The sequence below is a fragment of the Panthera leo genome, chromosome B2 (genome assembly GCF_018350215.1).
Source record: "Panthera leo isolate Ple1 chromosome B2, P.leo_Ple1_pat1.1, whole genome shotgun sequence".
Lineage (NCBI taxonomy): Eukaryota > Metazoa > Chordata > Mammalia > Carnivora > Felidae > Panthera > Panthera leo.
In genome coordinates, this window is record NC_056683.1 from 49,290,424 (window position 1) to 49,309,250 (window position 18,827).

Genomic DNA, 18,827 nt, shown 5'->3' on the forward strand with positions numbered 1-18,827 from the left:
GCATTGTTGGGGTCAGATACACCTTCATCGATACCCAGGCAGTAGCCTACCATCAACAAACATGAGCCAACAAAAAAGAGCCACAAGAGGTCCTGCCTGACTATCCGACCAGTGGCCAAAGCAATCCATGAAGACAACTGGACAACAATAACTAAATGAACTATCAAAAGGAATATGGCATATGTGCCCTCCATTGATCTGCCCAATGACATTAGTTCAATCACCTCAAAGCTGAAATGAAGCAGTAAGAAAAGAAGCAGAATGTCTGAAATTATGCAGGAAAGTCTATGCCTGAGACTACCATTTCATAGACTCAAAAACAAGTTAACATCATCCACCCATACGAGTGACAGTGCCATAAGGAGAATCTCCACTTCTGGGTAGCAGTTTTTATTAAAAAGCAGTTCAACACTCTCTTAACTCTTTTAATTTTTTTAATGTTTATTTTTGAGAGAGAGACAGAACACAAGCAGAGGAGAGGCAGAGAGAGGGAGACACAGAATCCGAAGCAGGCTCCAGGCTCTAAGCTGTCAGCACAGAGCCCAATTCAGGGTTTGAACTCACAGACCACCAGATCATGACCTGAGCCGAAGTTGGATGCTTAACTAAGACACCCAGGTGTGCCTTTAAAACAATTTTTAATTTTTTTTAAAGTACTCTTATTTCTATCCAACACCCCTGCTTCTATTCTCCTGTCCCCTTTCTCTCCAACTCTAAAGCAACCCCCTGAGAGACAAGAGTTCTTTCTTTCTTTCTGAGCTGGATGTTCAGTTGATGCAGTCAGTTTCCATAATGCTTTCAATGCTTGAACAACCACATTCTCTCTCATCCAAAATGAGATGTCCTTCCCACTCACTTTTACCCAAATTTCTTCACCCTCGTGGCTCCAGCTGCTGCTACAGCTAGGTAGTCAAGGCCCTCCACCCTCCTCTCATATAGACATGCATTTCAGGGGCAGTACCATGGTTCTTCGAAGAAAGAGCAGAACTCAGTCATGGCACCATCATCAAGGACCTTGTAGAAGAAGATGAATGACTGAGCAAACAAGATTTCAAAGAGGACATCACTGAGTAGAAAGCCCCAGTTTTCCAAATTAACTGAACTGCCTGTTGTATTTCTTTTTTTTTTAATACGTAATTTATTGTCAAATTAGCTAACAAACAGTGTATACAGTGTGCTCTTTGTTTTGAGAGTAGATTCCCATGTTTCATCACTTACATACAGCACCCAGCGCTCCTCCCAACAAGTGCCCTCTTCAATGCCCATCACCCATTTCCCCCCTCCCCCAACCCCCATCAACCAGACTGGGATCATTATTTGCCATTTCAAATAATCATCAAATACTATATTAGACTCAAAACTGAGAACATTTCAGTTTTTAGCACAATTAAAAATATTTAACATGCCTAGTAAGAAACCACATATCCAAACACTTAGGAAACTCCACCAACACAGACAGCACATCATTCCTACTACCACACCACACCACACCCGCACCCACACATCTAATCTACATCTAATTTCTGACATCTAGTCAGCTACTATCTGAGACCCTTCACGCCTGGGCAGCTACTCATTGTTAGGTAGCCTCTTAATTCTTCATCAGGCTTCAGGAAGATGTGATTCACCATAATGTCTCCAGAAAAGGAACTAATAAACCCCTGAAAAAGCAAGCTTTTCTCTCAGATGAAGAATTAGATATACTGATAAAGTAACATACTCATATATCACAATTTTCACATTCTGTGGCTTAGGGTTTCCATATAATCCACCCACGTCACAGATGGGGAAACTGAGACAGGAGAGTGGAAAACAAGTTGTTCAAGGTCACCAATGAGTCAGCAAAGAAACTAACTTGAGCATCTCTGGTTCTTCATTCATCAAGCTTCAATGCCCTGTAGAATCCAAAGAAACCTATTATAGGGCCAGCCTACCACCCAAAGCAATTTCTTAGCACCTACGCTTATCTGCAAGCTAGCTTAAGTCTCATATTTGGAAAGTCTCAGAAAAAATATAATCTTTACATTCCCAGAATCAGACCCAAAATGAGCCCATGTGTTTTTGCATGACATTAGGTTCCCTGAGAAAATTCCACACAGTATTTATTTAGACCAGAACGGTTTCCATTTACGAAGCTGTACTTTAGAAGGAAATAATCATGTCATGTCCCAGTGGGACTGCCCTCTGCCTGTCATTAATAGAGTCATTTTCACAGAGCTAATAAAACTCACTGTTTTCCAATGAGAACAGAAACTATTATTTTAAGATAAAAGTTAAGAACAAATTTACCTGAGATGATTCAAACTCCTGTGTAGTAATACAATAATTACTTAGTGATATTATAATACCTAAGCATGATAAGGACCTTTTTTTTTGGCCACAATGTGATAGAGTCTTTGAAACCATAGCCTCATTTGCTATTAAAATACCTTGGTGAAAAAGGAACAACAGGCAATGTCATGAACTCATTTAATATAAAGAGTCCTTGAGAAACAGAAAGGCACAATTAATTTGTTTGGATGAATTTAAGCCTGCATTCAGGCCTGAATTCTCTCTTTTTAAAGAAAGAACAAGAGAGAGAACCCTTCAAAGTCTTGGGCTCAATGAAGTGACAAGGCCTCTTTTTCATAGCATGTTCTGGTTAGGACAATACCACAATAAACAATGCCGCAAATTGTGACACCTTAACTGTTCATAATGGTTTGCAGAACACTCACACACTACCTTTCTTAATTGTATAGTCCCACTCTGTATTCAACCAGAGGTAGTAATATCCAGCATATTATGACAGTTTCCTATGAATGAGACATTGTGCTAACTGCTCCACATGTATGAAATAGAAATTCACAGACAAGAAAGTTTGCCCCATGTTCTATACTAAGTAGAAGGATTAGGGTTAGGGTTTTTATTCAGAGCTCAAGCTCATAACTACTATGGCATAATGCATCTTGAACTTAGTTTCCTCCTGCTACCACCCCTTATAAGGATTGTCTTCCTCCCTCCAAAACCTGGAAGTCAGAGAGTACTAACCCTAACCACTGGAAAGGTTAAGTGACTTGCCACTCTCTCAAAATCTGATAGGACATTGCCAGAACTACAAGCCAGGCCCCAGGAGTCCTGTTCAACCATTTATCCCATTTGTCTCTGCTATCTGCCTAATCATCCTAAGGAAGTAAAGTCCCTTTCAGATGTGAAACCATCTGCCTCCCAATTCACCCTGTCCTCACAGTATGTAACTGGTATACATTAGGGGCCTCACTTCACAGAGAAACTACAAGCGGTTCCATAAGTTTTCTCCAAGTCAGGGAGGAATGGTTGTATTCTTACATCTTAGGTCTCTGGCCTAACAACCAGCTCAACCCTGCTTTCAACAGCACCTACCTCCACAGGCACACAAGCTCCATGATACACACTGAATAAAATGTCGTTTGAAAGGAAAGGAGAAGAATAGGAAGAGAAGAAGGAAGGGAGGGGAGGGGAATGAAAGGATAGGAGGCAGAGGAGGGAAAGGGGTGGGGGGAATAGTAAGAGAAGAAAGGAAAGAATAAGGAAGGAAAAGAAAAAGAGACAACAAAAAACAAAAGTGAAAAAGCGTTTTTGTATTTCAGTAATAGGAAAAAAAATCAACGAGGGAATGGAAGGTCACTTCAAATTTGCCTCTATCTAGCTACACATATTTTTAAAATGTAAAACTTGTCACATCACTGTATTACACCAATTTTATAGGTGAGTCCTCTTCAACAAAAGTAAACATTAAATTAAGCAGCAGTAAGTAGTAAGCAGTAGTAAGCTTACTAGTAATCCAGTACAGGTATATACTTTTATCCACCCATCCATCAAAGAGGAATCCAATATAGATCCTACTCTCAGAGAATTTAGCGTCTAGTTGGGAGAGAGGAGATTTTAATAATTATAAATATTTTAAATAATTTTAAAAGATAAATTCCTTAAGACAAGTATGATACACTACTATGAGATTTCCCAAAAGGAAAATCCTTCAATTTGTATTAAGGAAAATACAATCCTCCTGAAGGAAGTGTGCATTGAAGAGCCCAAGTAAAATTTAAAAACAGAAGTCCCTAAAGATGGTGGTAATTTGACCATTTGACATCAGGGTTGTCTGAGAGCTATTTTGTGGTCACTAGATAAATAGATGTGGCAAGAACCCTGTGGAGTCTTTGTCTTGTCAACTCAAATAACACACTTGAAGACCACAGCTTTAATCTAAGCACCTTTAACTGAGAAACCATCCCTATCACTAGTGATGTTAAGGATGGGCATGAGGAAGGTACTACTCAGCCATGATACTCATTTGCATCCTTCTTTTCTCTTCCTGCTTGTGATCTATACCAGCTGCCTTCATTTCCTTGCCACTCCTCAACCCTACAAAATCTGGTTTTTCTCCCCACCAATACCATCCTACAGCCTTAAATGTTACTAAGGATCTCCTCGTCATGATATTTTTGATTTATCTCATCACACCTTCCTTCGATCCCTCCCCTCTCCTGTCTTTCATGATGCTGCTGCAAGAGCTTTCAAACATACATTTAGCAACAGAACCCTTCTTTCAATTGAGATCTTAAAGCTCCAATTGATTACCATAGCTTTAAAGTAACACTTGAAATGAAGCAGTGTAAGTACTCAAAATTTGTTCTTTTTCAAGGTAGTTTTGGCTATTCATTGTGTTTCCATAATATTTTTGAATCTGCCTGGAAATTTCTACAAAAAAAAAGGGAACCTATTGGGATATTTTGTTGGAATTGCATTGACTCTAAATATTATTTAGAACATACAACTGAACTGGAAGAACTAACATCTTAATATTACTGATAATTCCAATAATGGATCTCTCAAGGTTTCCTCTAGTTTAGATTCATTAATCTTAGATTTGTGGGTTTGTAATTTGCATCTAACTTGAAAAATTTTTGTCATTATTGTATTAAATATTTTTTCTTTCTTTTTTAATATAATTTATTGTCAAATTAGCTAACATACAGCGTATACGGTGTGCTCTTGGCTTCAGGTGTAGATTCCTGTGATTCATCACTTACATAAAACATCCAGTGCACATCCCAACAAGTGCCCTCCTCAATGCCCATCACTCATTTTACCCACCACCCCACCCCCTTCTACCCTCAGTTTGTTCCCTGTATGCAAAAGTCTCTTGTGGTTTGCAGGCCTGTTTGTAACTATAAAAAATATTTTTTCTTTTTTTTTTAAATGTGTATTTATCATTTTGAAAGAGAGGGAGAGAATGTGAGGAGAGGGGCAGAGAGAGAGAGAGAAAGGGAGAGGGTCCCAAGCAGGCTCCATTGCTGTCAGTGCAGAGCCCAATTCGGGGTTTGATCTCAAGAATTGTGAGATCACAACCGTTCTGAACCGAAATCAAGAGTCAGAAGCTTAACTGACTGAGCCACCCAGGTGCCCCTCATTGAACATTTTTCTGTCCCTCCTACCTCTACCTCCTTTTCCATACCAGCTCCCTACATAAGTGCCCTGAACTGTGATACCTGATTGCTTCTTCCAATGAGATTGCTTCTCTCTGCTTGGGTTCTATTTCCCAGTGCTGTGTTTGGAACTGTACTCCCAGACAGAAAGCCACTCTTCATGTGTCCCACCCCCTTCTCTCAAGAACCACAACCTTGTGCTATTATCCAATGTCCTAAATTTATTCTGACAGGTTTTGTAGTTGGTTGTGGCAGGAGGGTAAGTCTAAAACTCATTAATCTCTCGTGGCCAAACCCAGAAGCCCTTCCATTCACACTCAAGAGCAATGCACTAAAAATCTAAGAGGATGATCTATGTTGAACTTCATGAGGCTTTCAAATATAAAAATCTGTGGGTCTTTACTCTGGCTGAATCTCTCCAAAGAAGGATCTTCATCTCCTTTCTAGAAGGAGAAGAATTTGGGTTGCCAGAATTCCAAGCTGGGCAGAAGAAAGAATTTAATGGGATCAGGGGAAGTTGACCTCTCTCTAAAGAAAGAAGACTTTCCATTCATCTGCCAGATTTCAATACCATCCACCATCCTCATCTCCTTACTTTTGCAATCAAGCACCTAATTAATATCTCACTAATTCAATCTGTGTACAAATTATGCCTCTGTCTCCTAGTGGGAGGGGTAGGAATAGATATCTGGTTGGGTTGGCGAGCAGCAGTATTCTGGGGATCTTGCGATTCTGTATAGGGTATTTCAAATAATCCACACACACACTTAATTTTTAGCATCCTGCTTCAGACCTCTTTCCGGGTACTTACATTTCTGTAAACCTAAAGCTTGTTTAGGGTTCTTTGGGGCAAATTGTCTTGCCTTTTATAGAAAGTTCCCTTTGCAGGAACTTAAATCATATGTGCCTTTCATCTTCACATAATGTTGTGTTTGTGTTACAAATACCTCATTTTGTCAAAGAAGAGATTTATGCCTCTGTTTCTTGTTCTCCTTTTTTTTTTTTTTTTTTTCAACGTTTTTTTTTTTTTTTTTTTATTTATTTTTGGGACAGAGAGAGACAGACAGAGCATGAACGGGGGAGGGGCAGAGAGAGGGAGACACAGAATCGGAAACAGGCTCCAGGCTCTGAGCCATCAGCCCAGAGCCCGACGCGGGGCTCGAACTCACGGACCGCGAGATCGTGACCTGGCTGAAGTCGGACGCTTAACCGACTGCGCCACCCAGGCGCCCCTCTTGTTCTCCTTTTAATATACCTAACTTGAAACAGGTTCCTGACTCTGCATGGTTAAGAATCTATTCTTATCTATAGTAAGTTTCACAGCCACATTTTCAACACTTTTTATCGTTGGGGGGTTTTTTGTTTGTTTTTTGGGTTTTTTTTTTTTTTTTGGCTGTTTTGGGGGATATTGGTTCATTGCTGTTTCTTGTATCCCATATCATCTCCATGCCTGGATTCATTTTACAATTTGCCAGAGTATATCATTTTTAAGAGAGTGCACAAGGGTGATAAACTTTCTGAACTTTGTATAGTGTGCATGTCTTTATTTTGTTCTTACACCAAATAGTATTTGACTGCATATAGGATTCTAGGTTTAACATCATTTTGCAGATAACTTGAACAGCATTGTTTTCAGACTTCTTTTTTCACTGATATGGCAGATCAGATGTTCAGAGAAACCTCTTCCAGTTAGCACAACTGAAATTGCTGGGTGAAACATCTGGATCAGTCAAGTGAATGTAAAGGAATCCCTTTGAGGCAGAAATGGGGAGAATGCTATGTTCCTGCCCCTCCCTCTTTCCCTGGAGTTTCAAAGTTGCCATGGGTTTGACTGAGTTTAACAAGGGTCCTAACATCCATAGTAGACAAAATCCAAACAAACAATTCCTCTTTGTTTTATGGGCTGCACTTAAGACTTCACCCTAAGAGCCACAAATCCAACCACTTCATGTACAAAGGGAAAGAGAGAGGGAGGGAGGGGGTAGCAGGGAGGGAGTGATGATGTAGAGGGAGGGAGGAGAAGGAAAAGATGGGGAGAGGGAGACAGGGAGGGATGGAGAAGGAGGATAGGAGGGAGAGAGAAAAATTGTCAACCCAGCAATTCCCACAATCAATCCCTCTGTTAATTACCCCGACTCAGTATCTGCCCTGGCCCAGCTTCAAATTTCTCCCAGAGTTCCATAGAAAAGTATAGCTTAGGGACGCCTGGGTGGCTCAGTAGGTTGAGCGTCCGACTTCGGCTCAGGTCATGATCTCACAGTCTGTGAGTTCGAGCCCCGCATCAGGCTCTGTGCTGATGGCTCAGAGGCTGGAGCCTGCTTCTGATTCTGTGTCTCCCTCTCTCTCTGCCCCTTCCCTGCTCATGCTCTGTCTCTCTCTGTCTCAAAAATAAATAAAAACATTAAAAAGTTAAAAAAAATATTTAAAAAAAAAGAAAAGTATAGCTTATATTCTATCAGTTCTCTCTAAACTTGCTTGCTTTGTGTTTGTTCTACTGTGGTTTCTCTACCCATCCAACCCAATCCATTATTTGTCCTTCAGAAATCCCTCAAAACTGCTGGTTGTCTTAGAGCACCTTATAGTGTTTTCCAGCATTCTTTGAATTCTTCGCTTTAATAGATTTTCTTTTTTCAGTGTATCACAGTAATACATAGTAGGCATAATTAATGCCTTGTAAAGAAAAGAAAAACATACCTGAGCTGAAATGAAAAGAAGACCATGATGTATTCATTCATTTGTAAATCCATTCATCCATTCCATAATTTTTAATGAGATCTGCCACGTACTGGCCTAGTTCAAAGCATTTGGAAACAGCAGTGGCAAAACCAAGTTCTATTCAAAGGAGCTTATATCCTAGAGTGCCATTAGATTTTTTTATTATTATTATTACAGGTTATGAGGAGCCTGGGTGGCTCAGTCAGTTAAGGGTCCAACTCTTGATTCTGGCTCAGATCACAATCTCACATTTCGTGAGTTACACCAGGCTCTGTGCCGACAGCTTACTTGAGACTCTTCCTCTCTCTCTGCCCCTCCCCTGCTCATACTGTCTTTCTCAAAAATAAATAAAAATACTTTTTAAAAATACAAGTTGAAGAACAAGATAAATAACACAATAGCATTTTTGTGTGGAAATGGGTGTGGGTACACCTGTGTGTGGGTGTGTCTGTTTCCTTTCAGATAAGAATCTTCAGGGGACAGGATTAGAGAAGCAATATGTGATTTGGCTTGTTTTAACTACCCCTGTTTGCATTTCTATACTGTTAGTACAATTGATTCAGTCTCTGTTCCAGACACTTGGGATATACGAGTGAATAAGGCAGGTCAACATTTCTGCCTTCTGGAAGATCATATTCTAGCAAGTCAGACACTAAACAATAAACATAATAAATTAGCAACTGATGTAGCATATTGGCAGGTGATAAGGACTATGGGAAAATAGAACAGATTAAGTGAAATTGCAAGTATGATATATGGAATGAGCAGCAGTGGGGCGCAGCATTAAATAGGGTGGTAAAGGTAGACCTTGATAAGGAAGCAACATTTCAGCTTTTACATTTACATTACATTTATAAAAGTAAAAGGTTATATCTCAAAAAGGAGGAGGAAGAGTATTCAAAGTAGAAGGAATAGTCAATGCAAAGGTTTCAGTGTGGAAGCAAGCCTGGTAGGTTCCAAGAACTGCAAGGAGCCAGTACTCCTTCCTTGGAAGGAAGTTCCAAGCCCAACTTCCAAGGGCTTGGAACAGAGAAGGTACATGTGACAGAAATGAGGGGTAAATATAGAGAGGAACTGCAGAAGGGGGTTGGTGCATAGAATGGCCCTTTAGGTCAATGTAAGAACTCAGCTATTAATTGCAAGAGAATTTGGGAGCCAATAGAAAGTTGGTGAGAAGAGTGAAATCATCTGACATATTTCGAAATGATCATGAGAGTCCCATTAAAAGAGCCTGAAGGGAGGCCAGGGTGGAAACAAGTGAACCAGTTGGGTGAGTCTTGTAATACTCAGTAAAGCATGGTAGTGATGACGATAGCTGACTTGGTACAAAGTAGTCAGATTAAAGGTACAATCAGCATAATTTCCTGATGGATCTGATGTAGAATTTGGAAGTCCAAAAATGTCTCCATGGCCTGAACAACTGAAAAGACACCAACTCAGTCCGGGACTATGGTGGGGAACAAGGAGTAGCACGGACAAGCAGGGACAATCAGGAGTTGAATTTAGAATCTGAGGGATTTGAGGTGCCACTTCCATATCCAGGGAAAGAGATCAGTAAGCCTTAAGGTTCAGGAATCTAAAGTTCAGGAGAGAGCTTTGGGATGGAGGGGAAGATTACAACTGGGGAGTCATGAGCATGGATGTATATATTATATATATTTCAAAAATTTGAAGAGATCATTTTCAAGAGTCGGCATGCCATTTTCTTACCTACCACATTTCCTTTTCCATATCTTTGAACACTTTGACTAACCCAAGTTATCAAGTGCAGACTATCGTGTGTGTTCCTCCTCTCCATTCCCTCCACTACTTCCCTAGTTCGGTGCTCTGTCGCCCAGTTGAGATGCTCCTGCCTCCCGTGGCTTGCCCAAGTTACCCCACACACAACAAACAGATCACACTGTTTTGTGTGACTAAAGCACACCTGTGATCATGCAGTAACTGCTCAAAGATAACCCGTGACCTGGTGAATTCAATGACCAAACACTTAGCCTGCCGTCACAATCCCAGCCTACCATTCCAAACCTACAACTCACTAGTCCCCTTCACACACATCATGTTCTTTGCACTGTCCCTATGGGTTCTTGCCTCAGTGACTTGTGCATCCTGGTTCCTCTACAGAAACACCTTTCCTTGGCAACCCTGAATGCCTAACCCCTGCCCATTCTTCAAGGCATGATAAAAATGCCACCTGCTTCAGCAGATCTGGATGACTGCCCCATATGGAAATAATCTTTCCCACCTCTGATACCCCACTTGACAGTAGGGGAATAGCACAGCATGAGCAACATTTTCCTAAGAGCAGCAAACACATATAAACACAAGAGAGATTCTGAAAGTAAGATGGTCCGGGGACAAACAGATTTGGATAATACTCCACACAAAAGCTCTCTCTTAGAAATTCGCATTACGTGTTCACATGTGAACATTCTCAAAAGTCCTTTGGGGGAGAAAAAATACATACCTTTCTTTAATCCAGCTGTCACAAATGTATTTGACCTTGGAACACTTGTATCACAAAATACTCATTAACATTTTATGAAAGATATGTTCCAAGGTTCTCACCTAGTACTTAGAGCTGGAGACCTGAATTCTAGTCCCAGTTAAGCACCTGTCAGCACTGGTTTTCCCCAGATTCAGGTCCAGATAAGGCAATTGTGTATGCCTACACAGGTAACAGGTCAACACCACATCTGAGAAGGGAAACCAGACATCCCAACACCTATAGGGTAACCATACATACCAGGACTGGTATCTCCTAGACACTGGCACTAGCCTAGTAGATTTTCACAGACAAGCCCAGCTGGTTCGTAAAGATTAAATGGTTTATATCCCTCATAATGATTTATGGCCATGTGGGCTATGATGTCAAATTACTAGGTGTGTGACCTTTGTCAGGCCACCTCTCTTTCAGGACCTGTTAGCTCATCTCTTGAATGAGGGGGCTTGTCTAGATGGTGCCAACATTCCATGCAACTGTGATTAATGGACACTATGTGTCCAGCTTTGAGCCTCACCTACTTCTTATATGGTCTCTCTTCCCTATTATCCCCTAAAGGGGTCTCTTTCCATGTTATTTTTTATTTCTTTCAGAGCATGGCAGAGAACCTTGAACATGGCTGGATCTCAATAAATACATGCTGCATACAAATTTAAAGAAGACTGAAGCATTTAGACCTCTGACAAAAATTCAAAATTACTCCTTGAGATGATGAAAAATTAAATGGAATCTAAGAAGCAAAATGATCTGGTCAAAGCAGCAAGCCCCATACAGAAATAATGGCAGATCATTTGCTAACACTACTACCAACAAACTAGCCCTGCCAGTATCAGCTAACACTGGACATTTGTCTGCTGTGAGGAGTGGTTACAGTGGCTCACATGTTAGGATATAAACCTCCAACCAATCTTATTAAGTGGGTACTATTATTATCCCCACTTTACAGATGAGAAAAATGAAGCACAGAGGGGTTAAGCAACTTGTCTGAAGTCCACCAGGTGGCAAGTGATATGTTCAAACCCCCACAGTCTAGCTCTAGAGCCCGCACTTAGGCACTGTGCAAACTGCCTCTCCCTCCCTTTCACTGGCATTCTTCACAAGAGCATCCCAACAGCCCACATTAGTGCTCAGGCAGAAACCGGGGCTTGGGAAGGCTTCGAGGTTACTCAGTGTCCTATAGCTCTCATTTCCACAGTACAACACTGATACACAATACAATCAGCAAAGTTACTGCCCTATGATAAACATTTGAGCTATCACGGACAGCCAACTGCCAAGAGAGGGGCACGAGGGGCACCTGGGTAGCTCAGTCAGTTAAGCGGCTGACTCTTGATTTCGGCTCAGGTCGTGATCTCATGGTTTGTGAGTTCAAGCCCTGCGTCGGGCTCTGAGCTGACGGCATGGACCCTGTTTGGGATTCTCTCTCTCCTTCTCTCTGTCTGCCCCTCCCTGCCCCACTTGAACACTCTCTCTCAAAACAAATAAATAAACATTAAAAAATAATAATAATAAACAAAAACTATGCCTACAAACCCAGGAAGTATAGTTTGGGATTGGGAAGGTTTAACCAAAGCAGCATTCAGTAGACAATCTCATGTAGTGTGCAGCACATAATAGGCACTCCATTAATGTTTCTTCCAAATCAAAGAGACAAAAAGGAAATCTAAGAATTGCTTTCATAATGAAAACGGCACCTAAGGAAGTAGGTGCTCAATAAATATTATTTTTTATCCATGCATCGTGAGAAGTCCAGAGAGTTGTAAAAGATGATCTGATATATTTCCAAAGAGCCCTCAGCCTCTGATTTCAATTCTCAAAAACTCCCTGAGGAGGCTATGGACACTCTCTCTCTGTGGGGACTTTTAAGAACACATTCTTAGGGGACCCACTTGGAGGGGTGGTTTAGATTATTTCCAAACAGATAAATTAAGGTAAAGAGGCTAGACCAAACGCCCCCACAGTGCTTCCCAGTTCTAATTTCCATGTAATCACCTCAGAAGCTGAAGCTTCCACTCTGATCTCCATGGAACAGATGAACTGGATGGACCAGCAGACATTGCCATCCCGCCAACTGAGGATGGCTGAGTGATTTGGAAACCTTCCAGAAGGGCCTGGTTAAATTGAGGGCCATTTATTTCATGAAGAAATAAACCACAGAGAGCCCCTTTCAAACATGCACGCAGAAAGCAGGACAAAATGCGGAGGAGATTATCTGTTCAGAATTTGCTTTAAAAGAGCCCAGGCAGCACTCATTTATTTTTGAGAAAATATATGATTAACCAGAGTTAACTACGAATTCAGATGTTGTGCATTAGACCAGCTTCTCAAAGTTTGAGAGCATTTAATATTACATATCGCTGCCATTTGGACTAAATTGTTTTTTTAATGTACACAATATTACAAATTTAATTTGAGCTGTTTGAATCAGTCTGTAAAAAAGATTTGATTATACCTGAGTGTTCTGGCCCCAGCTTTTCCGTATCTCAGTAATCTTGGCGGTAATTGGCTGATTAGGCGTCTCACACTCCATCTTTGCCTCAGTTTCCATGGTAATGTTACAGGAGCTATTATAGATGAGAACTTCATCTCTTTCCACTTTAGGGCTGAAACGAGAGGGGAGGTTAAATGGGGTGTCATCAATCTTAATGAAATGCAATTATTTTTACTCTTATTAATCATTGCAAGCCATTAGCTTGTGGCAACTATAGGCCACCATTTGTCAAATTTTGCAAATTTCCGTAATTTTGTTTCCATTCTTTTATTGTTTATTTGTTTTCCTTTTATCTGCACACCCTGCAATGAAAATGCACATGGTAAATATCTTTCACTGAGGCCTTTCTCTTTTCCGAATCTATTAGGAACATTAGCAAAAGCTTCTCCAAAACCCAACTTAACAAGCAATGTGCACACAATACTTCCAGTGCCAAAAATGGAAGCAAATGTTGGGCAGAGGTGTTTTTTTTTTCTTTTCCCCTTTCCTCTTTCTGTTCTTACTCACACTTAGTGTTGGGGGAGTGAATTGCCTGAATCCCCCCAGGGCAGATGGAGAAATTGGAAAACCCACACAACTGGCTAACTGGTCCCTAATTCCAACTGTGAAAAAATGAGCTCATTTAGGCTTTCAATTCCCTCTCCCCAGCTGATGGCAATGAGGCTCTGTTGCTAGCAGTGGAACATTAACTTAGTAAATTAATTAAACTTACTTAACAGCCCAGACTAAGGAGATTCGATATATGTGCCAGTTATACTACCAGCCACTCGCTTTAAAAGTCCTCTTGCTTTAAGGAGAGAAGCCAGACTGGATTTAAAATGAAAAACAGCAGTGTAGCATTGCAGAAAGTCTAAAAATATGCTGTGTACCAGAGGTGAAAGCATGGTTATTGCAGGCTATTGTCCCCAACAGGTGTGACATTTACTCAACAATAATCCTGGCTTTAGGCATTGTTGCAACTAACTCAAAGAGTATTAGTAACAATAGTGCATGGTGTCTTATACTTTTCAACAGTTTCATTTGTATGATCTCATTTTGGCCAGTAAAGTAGGTAGAGGCATAAAGAACATAACCCACACAGATCAGAAGATTCACAAAAAGCCAAATGTAGCAGTACAGCAGTTCCAAGATGAGAACTCAGGTGTCCTGTCTCCTAGAGCAGTACTCTCAAGTTCTGAGATGCTGTTTAAACATCAGCATGAAGAATGATCGGTCTTCTTCATGGGAAGAAGGGAAGACGAGGAAGGGCCATGGAAAGAGCAAAAGGTCACTCACTGCCTGAGAAACTATAAGTCATGCCGAACTGGAGTCTCTTTTCTCAAATCAATGTCAACATGGTTTCTCCCACAATTTGCTAGAAATAGTGAAAAGGATAACTACCATATCTACTTAGTCTTCAACTCTTCATAATAAAATATTCCCAGTTTCACATTCACCCAAGTCATGACTTCCACGCCCACCGTACTCTGGACTTACTCTAGATGGTCCATATTTTAACATCATGTGGCCCAGAACTGAACACCCATAGTTTGTGTTAACCACTAGGGCCATGGTCTGTGCTTATCTGAGCCCTCCCTCCCATGGCAACCAACACTGTGCTTGTTTTGTAGCTCCATGCTTAAATCAAGGTGGTGGTAAACTCAAAGTCTCAGATCCACAACTACCTGAAGATTTTACCATGTTGCATTTGTTCGTGATTTCCTGAGAAGCATTAGCATGCAGAGGTTAGGCTTGGAAGCAGGCCAGCTAGATATGAATCCCCCAGCTGATATTTACCATCTCTAGGACGCTGTGAGGACATTACTCTCTAAGCTTTGGTTCCCATGTTTATAAAATGGAGTTATCATTATCAGGTACCTATTTTATAGAGGTGCTGAGCAGGGGGGGTGAAATGCAACCTACAAAATGATTTGTAAAGAATCTGGCACACAGTGTTTGAGAGAGGCAACTCATTACAGTTTTTGGTTTAGTGGTGTTGGCGATATTATTGTTGAAATGTAAATGTGGGAATTGACATTCATTATTGTTACATGTCTTCTCACTGATGTGGACCCATTGTTCAAATGCATTTTGAACCTGGAGCCAGTTGTAACTCCAAATCCATTTAGCTGAGCCATCGTCCAAGGGGTAGACAGAGCCACAGGGTAAATAAAGCATTTGCTCCTGAAGTGTCACTTGTTCTCAAAGATTCAGGAAAGTAATTTAGCTTTTATATTAAAATGTCATGTAATATTTAGACAAATATGGCAACATGGTGGAATAGAATGCAAAGTTCACATGGGTTTTTCAACTAAAACACCTGATTTCAAAGCCAGTGTGTTAGGCCACTCGACTTTGCAGCTAGAACCTTTCTTTTGCCACTCGGGTGGGGCTTGGAGATGTTGGAATAGTTTGAGAAACTCTCCCTCTATATTTCCATCAGAAATCACTTATAAATTTATCAGAAAGTAAACAAATTTGGTGTGCCACCCATCATTTTCCTTATGAATCAGTACCCAGATAGCTACAAATGGTCCTTGAGTTATAAAGATTTGACTTATGATTTTTTGACTTTATGATAGTATGAAAGCAAGATGCAGTTAGTAGAAACTGTATTTCTAATTTTGAACTTGGATCTTTTCCTGGACTAGAGATATGTGGTACAATCCTCTCTCATGATGACAGGCAAAAGCAGCTCCCAGTCAGACAAAATATCATGAAGGTAAACAGTCTACACACTTAGGGCCATCCTGTCCCTATACAACCATTCTGTTGTTCGTGTTTTAGTAGCCAATAAACTACATGAGATATTCAACAATTTAGTATAAAATGGCCTTCACGTTAGGCGATTTTGCCCAACTGTAGGCTAATATAAGTGTTCTGAGCATGTTTGAGGTAGACTAGACTAAGTTATGATACTAGGTATGTTAACTTTATTAAATGAACTTTCAACTTACAATATTTTCAACTTACAATGGCTTTATTGGGTCATAACTTCATGGTTAAGTCGAGGGAGATCTGTAGTTTTATTTCTGAAAGCTCACAGACCATATGATTAATAATTCATTCTGGAATTTTATCAGGGATAACACAAGCTTAGTTGTCTAAATTTCCAGAATCCCCTTTTACCCTTTTTAGGGAAAGAGTGTTTGTCTCCTCTCCTCTATCTGCTCTGTGGCTCACTCTTATCTTCATTACCAGCAGTGGATTCTCAATCCTACCAACAACTAATTTGTACTCAGTGACACAAATGATCTAGAATACAAACTTGAACTCAAGGAAAGGAGTAACAAACTTCCTATACAACCTTTTTTTTTATGGTCTTGGTTTTCTACCCTGCTAATGAGCCTTCTACTGCCCTTTCCAGGATCTTCATCAGCAAAGACTAGAATAAAATGGAGTAAATCACCCAGCTCCTCTCTCATGCACTGTCTTCCCTAATCATGTCATACTGCTCGGAAAGAGTTAAAACCACTTTATTTTAATGTTTATTTTTTTTGAGAGAGAGAAAGAGAGCATAAGCAGGGAAAGGGCAGAGAGAGAAGGAGACACAGAGTCTGAAGCAGGCTTCAGGCTCCAAGCTGTTAGCACAGGGCCCAATGCAGGGCCCAAACTCATGAACCAGAAGATCATGACCTGAGCTAAAGTCAGCCACCCAACCCACTGAGCCACCCAGGTGCCCCTAAAACCACTTTTTATTATCTTAGACCTTTTTTTTTTAAACAGGCTTTAGATAATATATATATATATTATCTAAATATATATATATATATTTATATATATTTTATATATTTTATATTATATTATATTTTTATTTATATATATTTATATATTATATATTTTATATATAATTTATATTTTGTATATATTTTATATATATATATATTTCCCCCCCCCCTGGTTATCTCCCTGGAGACTACTTTTCATTAAAAATCCATCATCAAAATTAGCAGAGACACCAGGATATCACAAATAGACCATTGGGGCACTTAAGTGGCCTAGTCGGTTAAGCGTCCAACTTCAGCTCAGGTCATGATCTCACAGCTCATGAGTTCAAGCTCTGTATCAGGCTCACTGACAAGGCAGAGCCTGCTTGGGGTTCTCTCTCTCTCTCTCTCTCTCTCTCTGCCCCTCCCCCCTCCCAAAAAATAAACTTCAAATAAAATAGACTAACATTTACAAATTTTCAGAGTTTCCTAATAGCTATTATTCCATGTTTTCTTCCACAATTCTATCAGTTAAGTAGTACAAATGGGCACATTTAAATATAATGTATGTGTGTGTGTGTGTGTGTGTGTATATGTGTGTGTACACACACATATACACACATACACACATATATATATATACACACACACACATACACACACACACACAGAACATATATGTGCAGAAAGACACACAAATATTTATTTTGAGGGAATGAGATAAATAGTTTTGGTCCAAATGGTGGCAAAAAGATTTCCAGAACCTAAGTTTCCTGACTCCTAATCTATGGTTCTTTCAGTTGGTCTGATCAGAACCCAAAGTAAGCAGGTAATCTTGCATACGCTATCTAGGACAGGCAACAAAACATCTGCAGTGTTTATGTCTCCCTCAGTTAGCCTGAAATTGCTTCTGGTGGTTCTGGAATATCATTGAACTGCTCACTTCAGCCCAGGCTCCCATCACTGACACTGAAGGCACAGCATCAGGCCAAGTACACTGTCATTCAGAGGCTTGGTTTCCAGTCCTGACACTACCAAGGCTAGACTGTGTGACTCTGGAAAGATATTGTTTCCTTAGAATAGAATCTAAACTCTAAACTCCTTACTTTGGCCTCCAAGACCTTAAATACTTCTCCAAGCTCACATAGAGAACTTTCCTTCCTTCTTACTCTACTTCTGTCCTTCTGGCTTCTGATAGTTGTGTTTTCTGGTTATTAAATTGGTATATGTTCACTAAAAAAAAAAACATAAAAACCCAATAAATAGATGTAAGTAATACTCCAACCACATAGGGTAGGCATTCAACATTTTAGACTACATCCTTCCAGTCTTTTTTCTAATCACCTGTTATATGCATGTATAAACACATATACTATATGTACACCTTTAAGATTAAATTGATGCACTATTTTGTGACCTGTACCTATTACTTCCCAACATATTGTAAGCATCTCCCTTTCCAGTTAAATATTCTGCATCATGACTTTTTTTATTTTTATTTATTTATTTTTAAATTTACATGCAAGTTAGTTAGCATATAGTGCAACAATGATTTCAGGAGTAGATTCCTTAACGCCCCTTACCCATTTAGCCCACCCCCCTCCCAACCCCTCCAGTAACCCTCTGTTTGTTCTCCATATATACGAGTCTCTTATATTTTGGCCCCCCTCCCTGTTTTTATATTATTTTTGTTTCCCTTCCCTTATGTTCATCTGTTTTGTATCTTAAAGTCCTCATATGAGTGAAGTCATAGGATATTTGTCCTCCTCTAATTTTCTGTGTCGTGATTTTTAAAGGATCTTGGTATATTGGCATTTGGATTCATTCTTTATTATTAAACACTTCATTTCAAATTTTTTGTTATAACTAAAACTTCAAAAAATGTAGTTTTTCCAAAGTATTACATATTTCTAACTGCTTTCTTAAAATCCCTAGAAGTGAAATTACTGAAACACAGCAAATGAAAAATTTTAAGTTTATCAGCACAT

The 18,827-nt window shown here is 39.9% G+C and overlaps 1 protein-coding gene across 1 annotated transcript in view; it reads right to left on the bottom strand.

Annotated features, from left to right (window-relative positions):
• PKHD1 (PKHD1 ciliary IPT domain containing fibrocystin/polyductin) overlaps positions 1 to 18,827 on the bottom strand; it is a 474,729-nt gene that overhangs the window by 372,737 nt on the left and 83,165 nt on the right. The window contains exon 34 of the mRNA XM_042939031.1: positions 13,115 to 13,265. Within this exon, the coding sequence (XP_042794965.1) occupies positions 13,115 to 13,265 (151 nt within the window). The remainder of the gene's footprint in view (positions 1 to 13,114; positions 13,266 to 18,827) is intronic.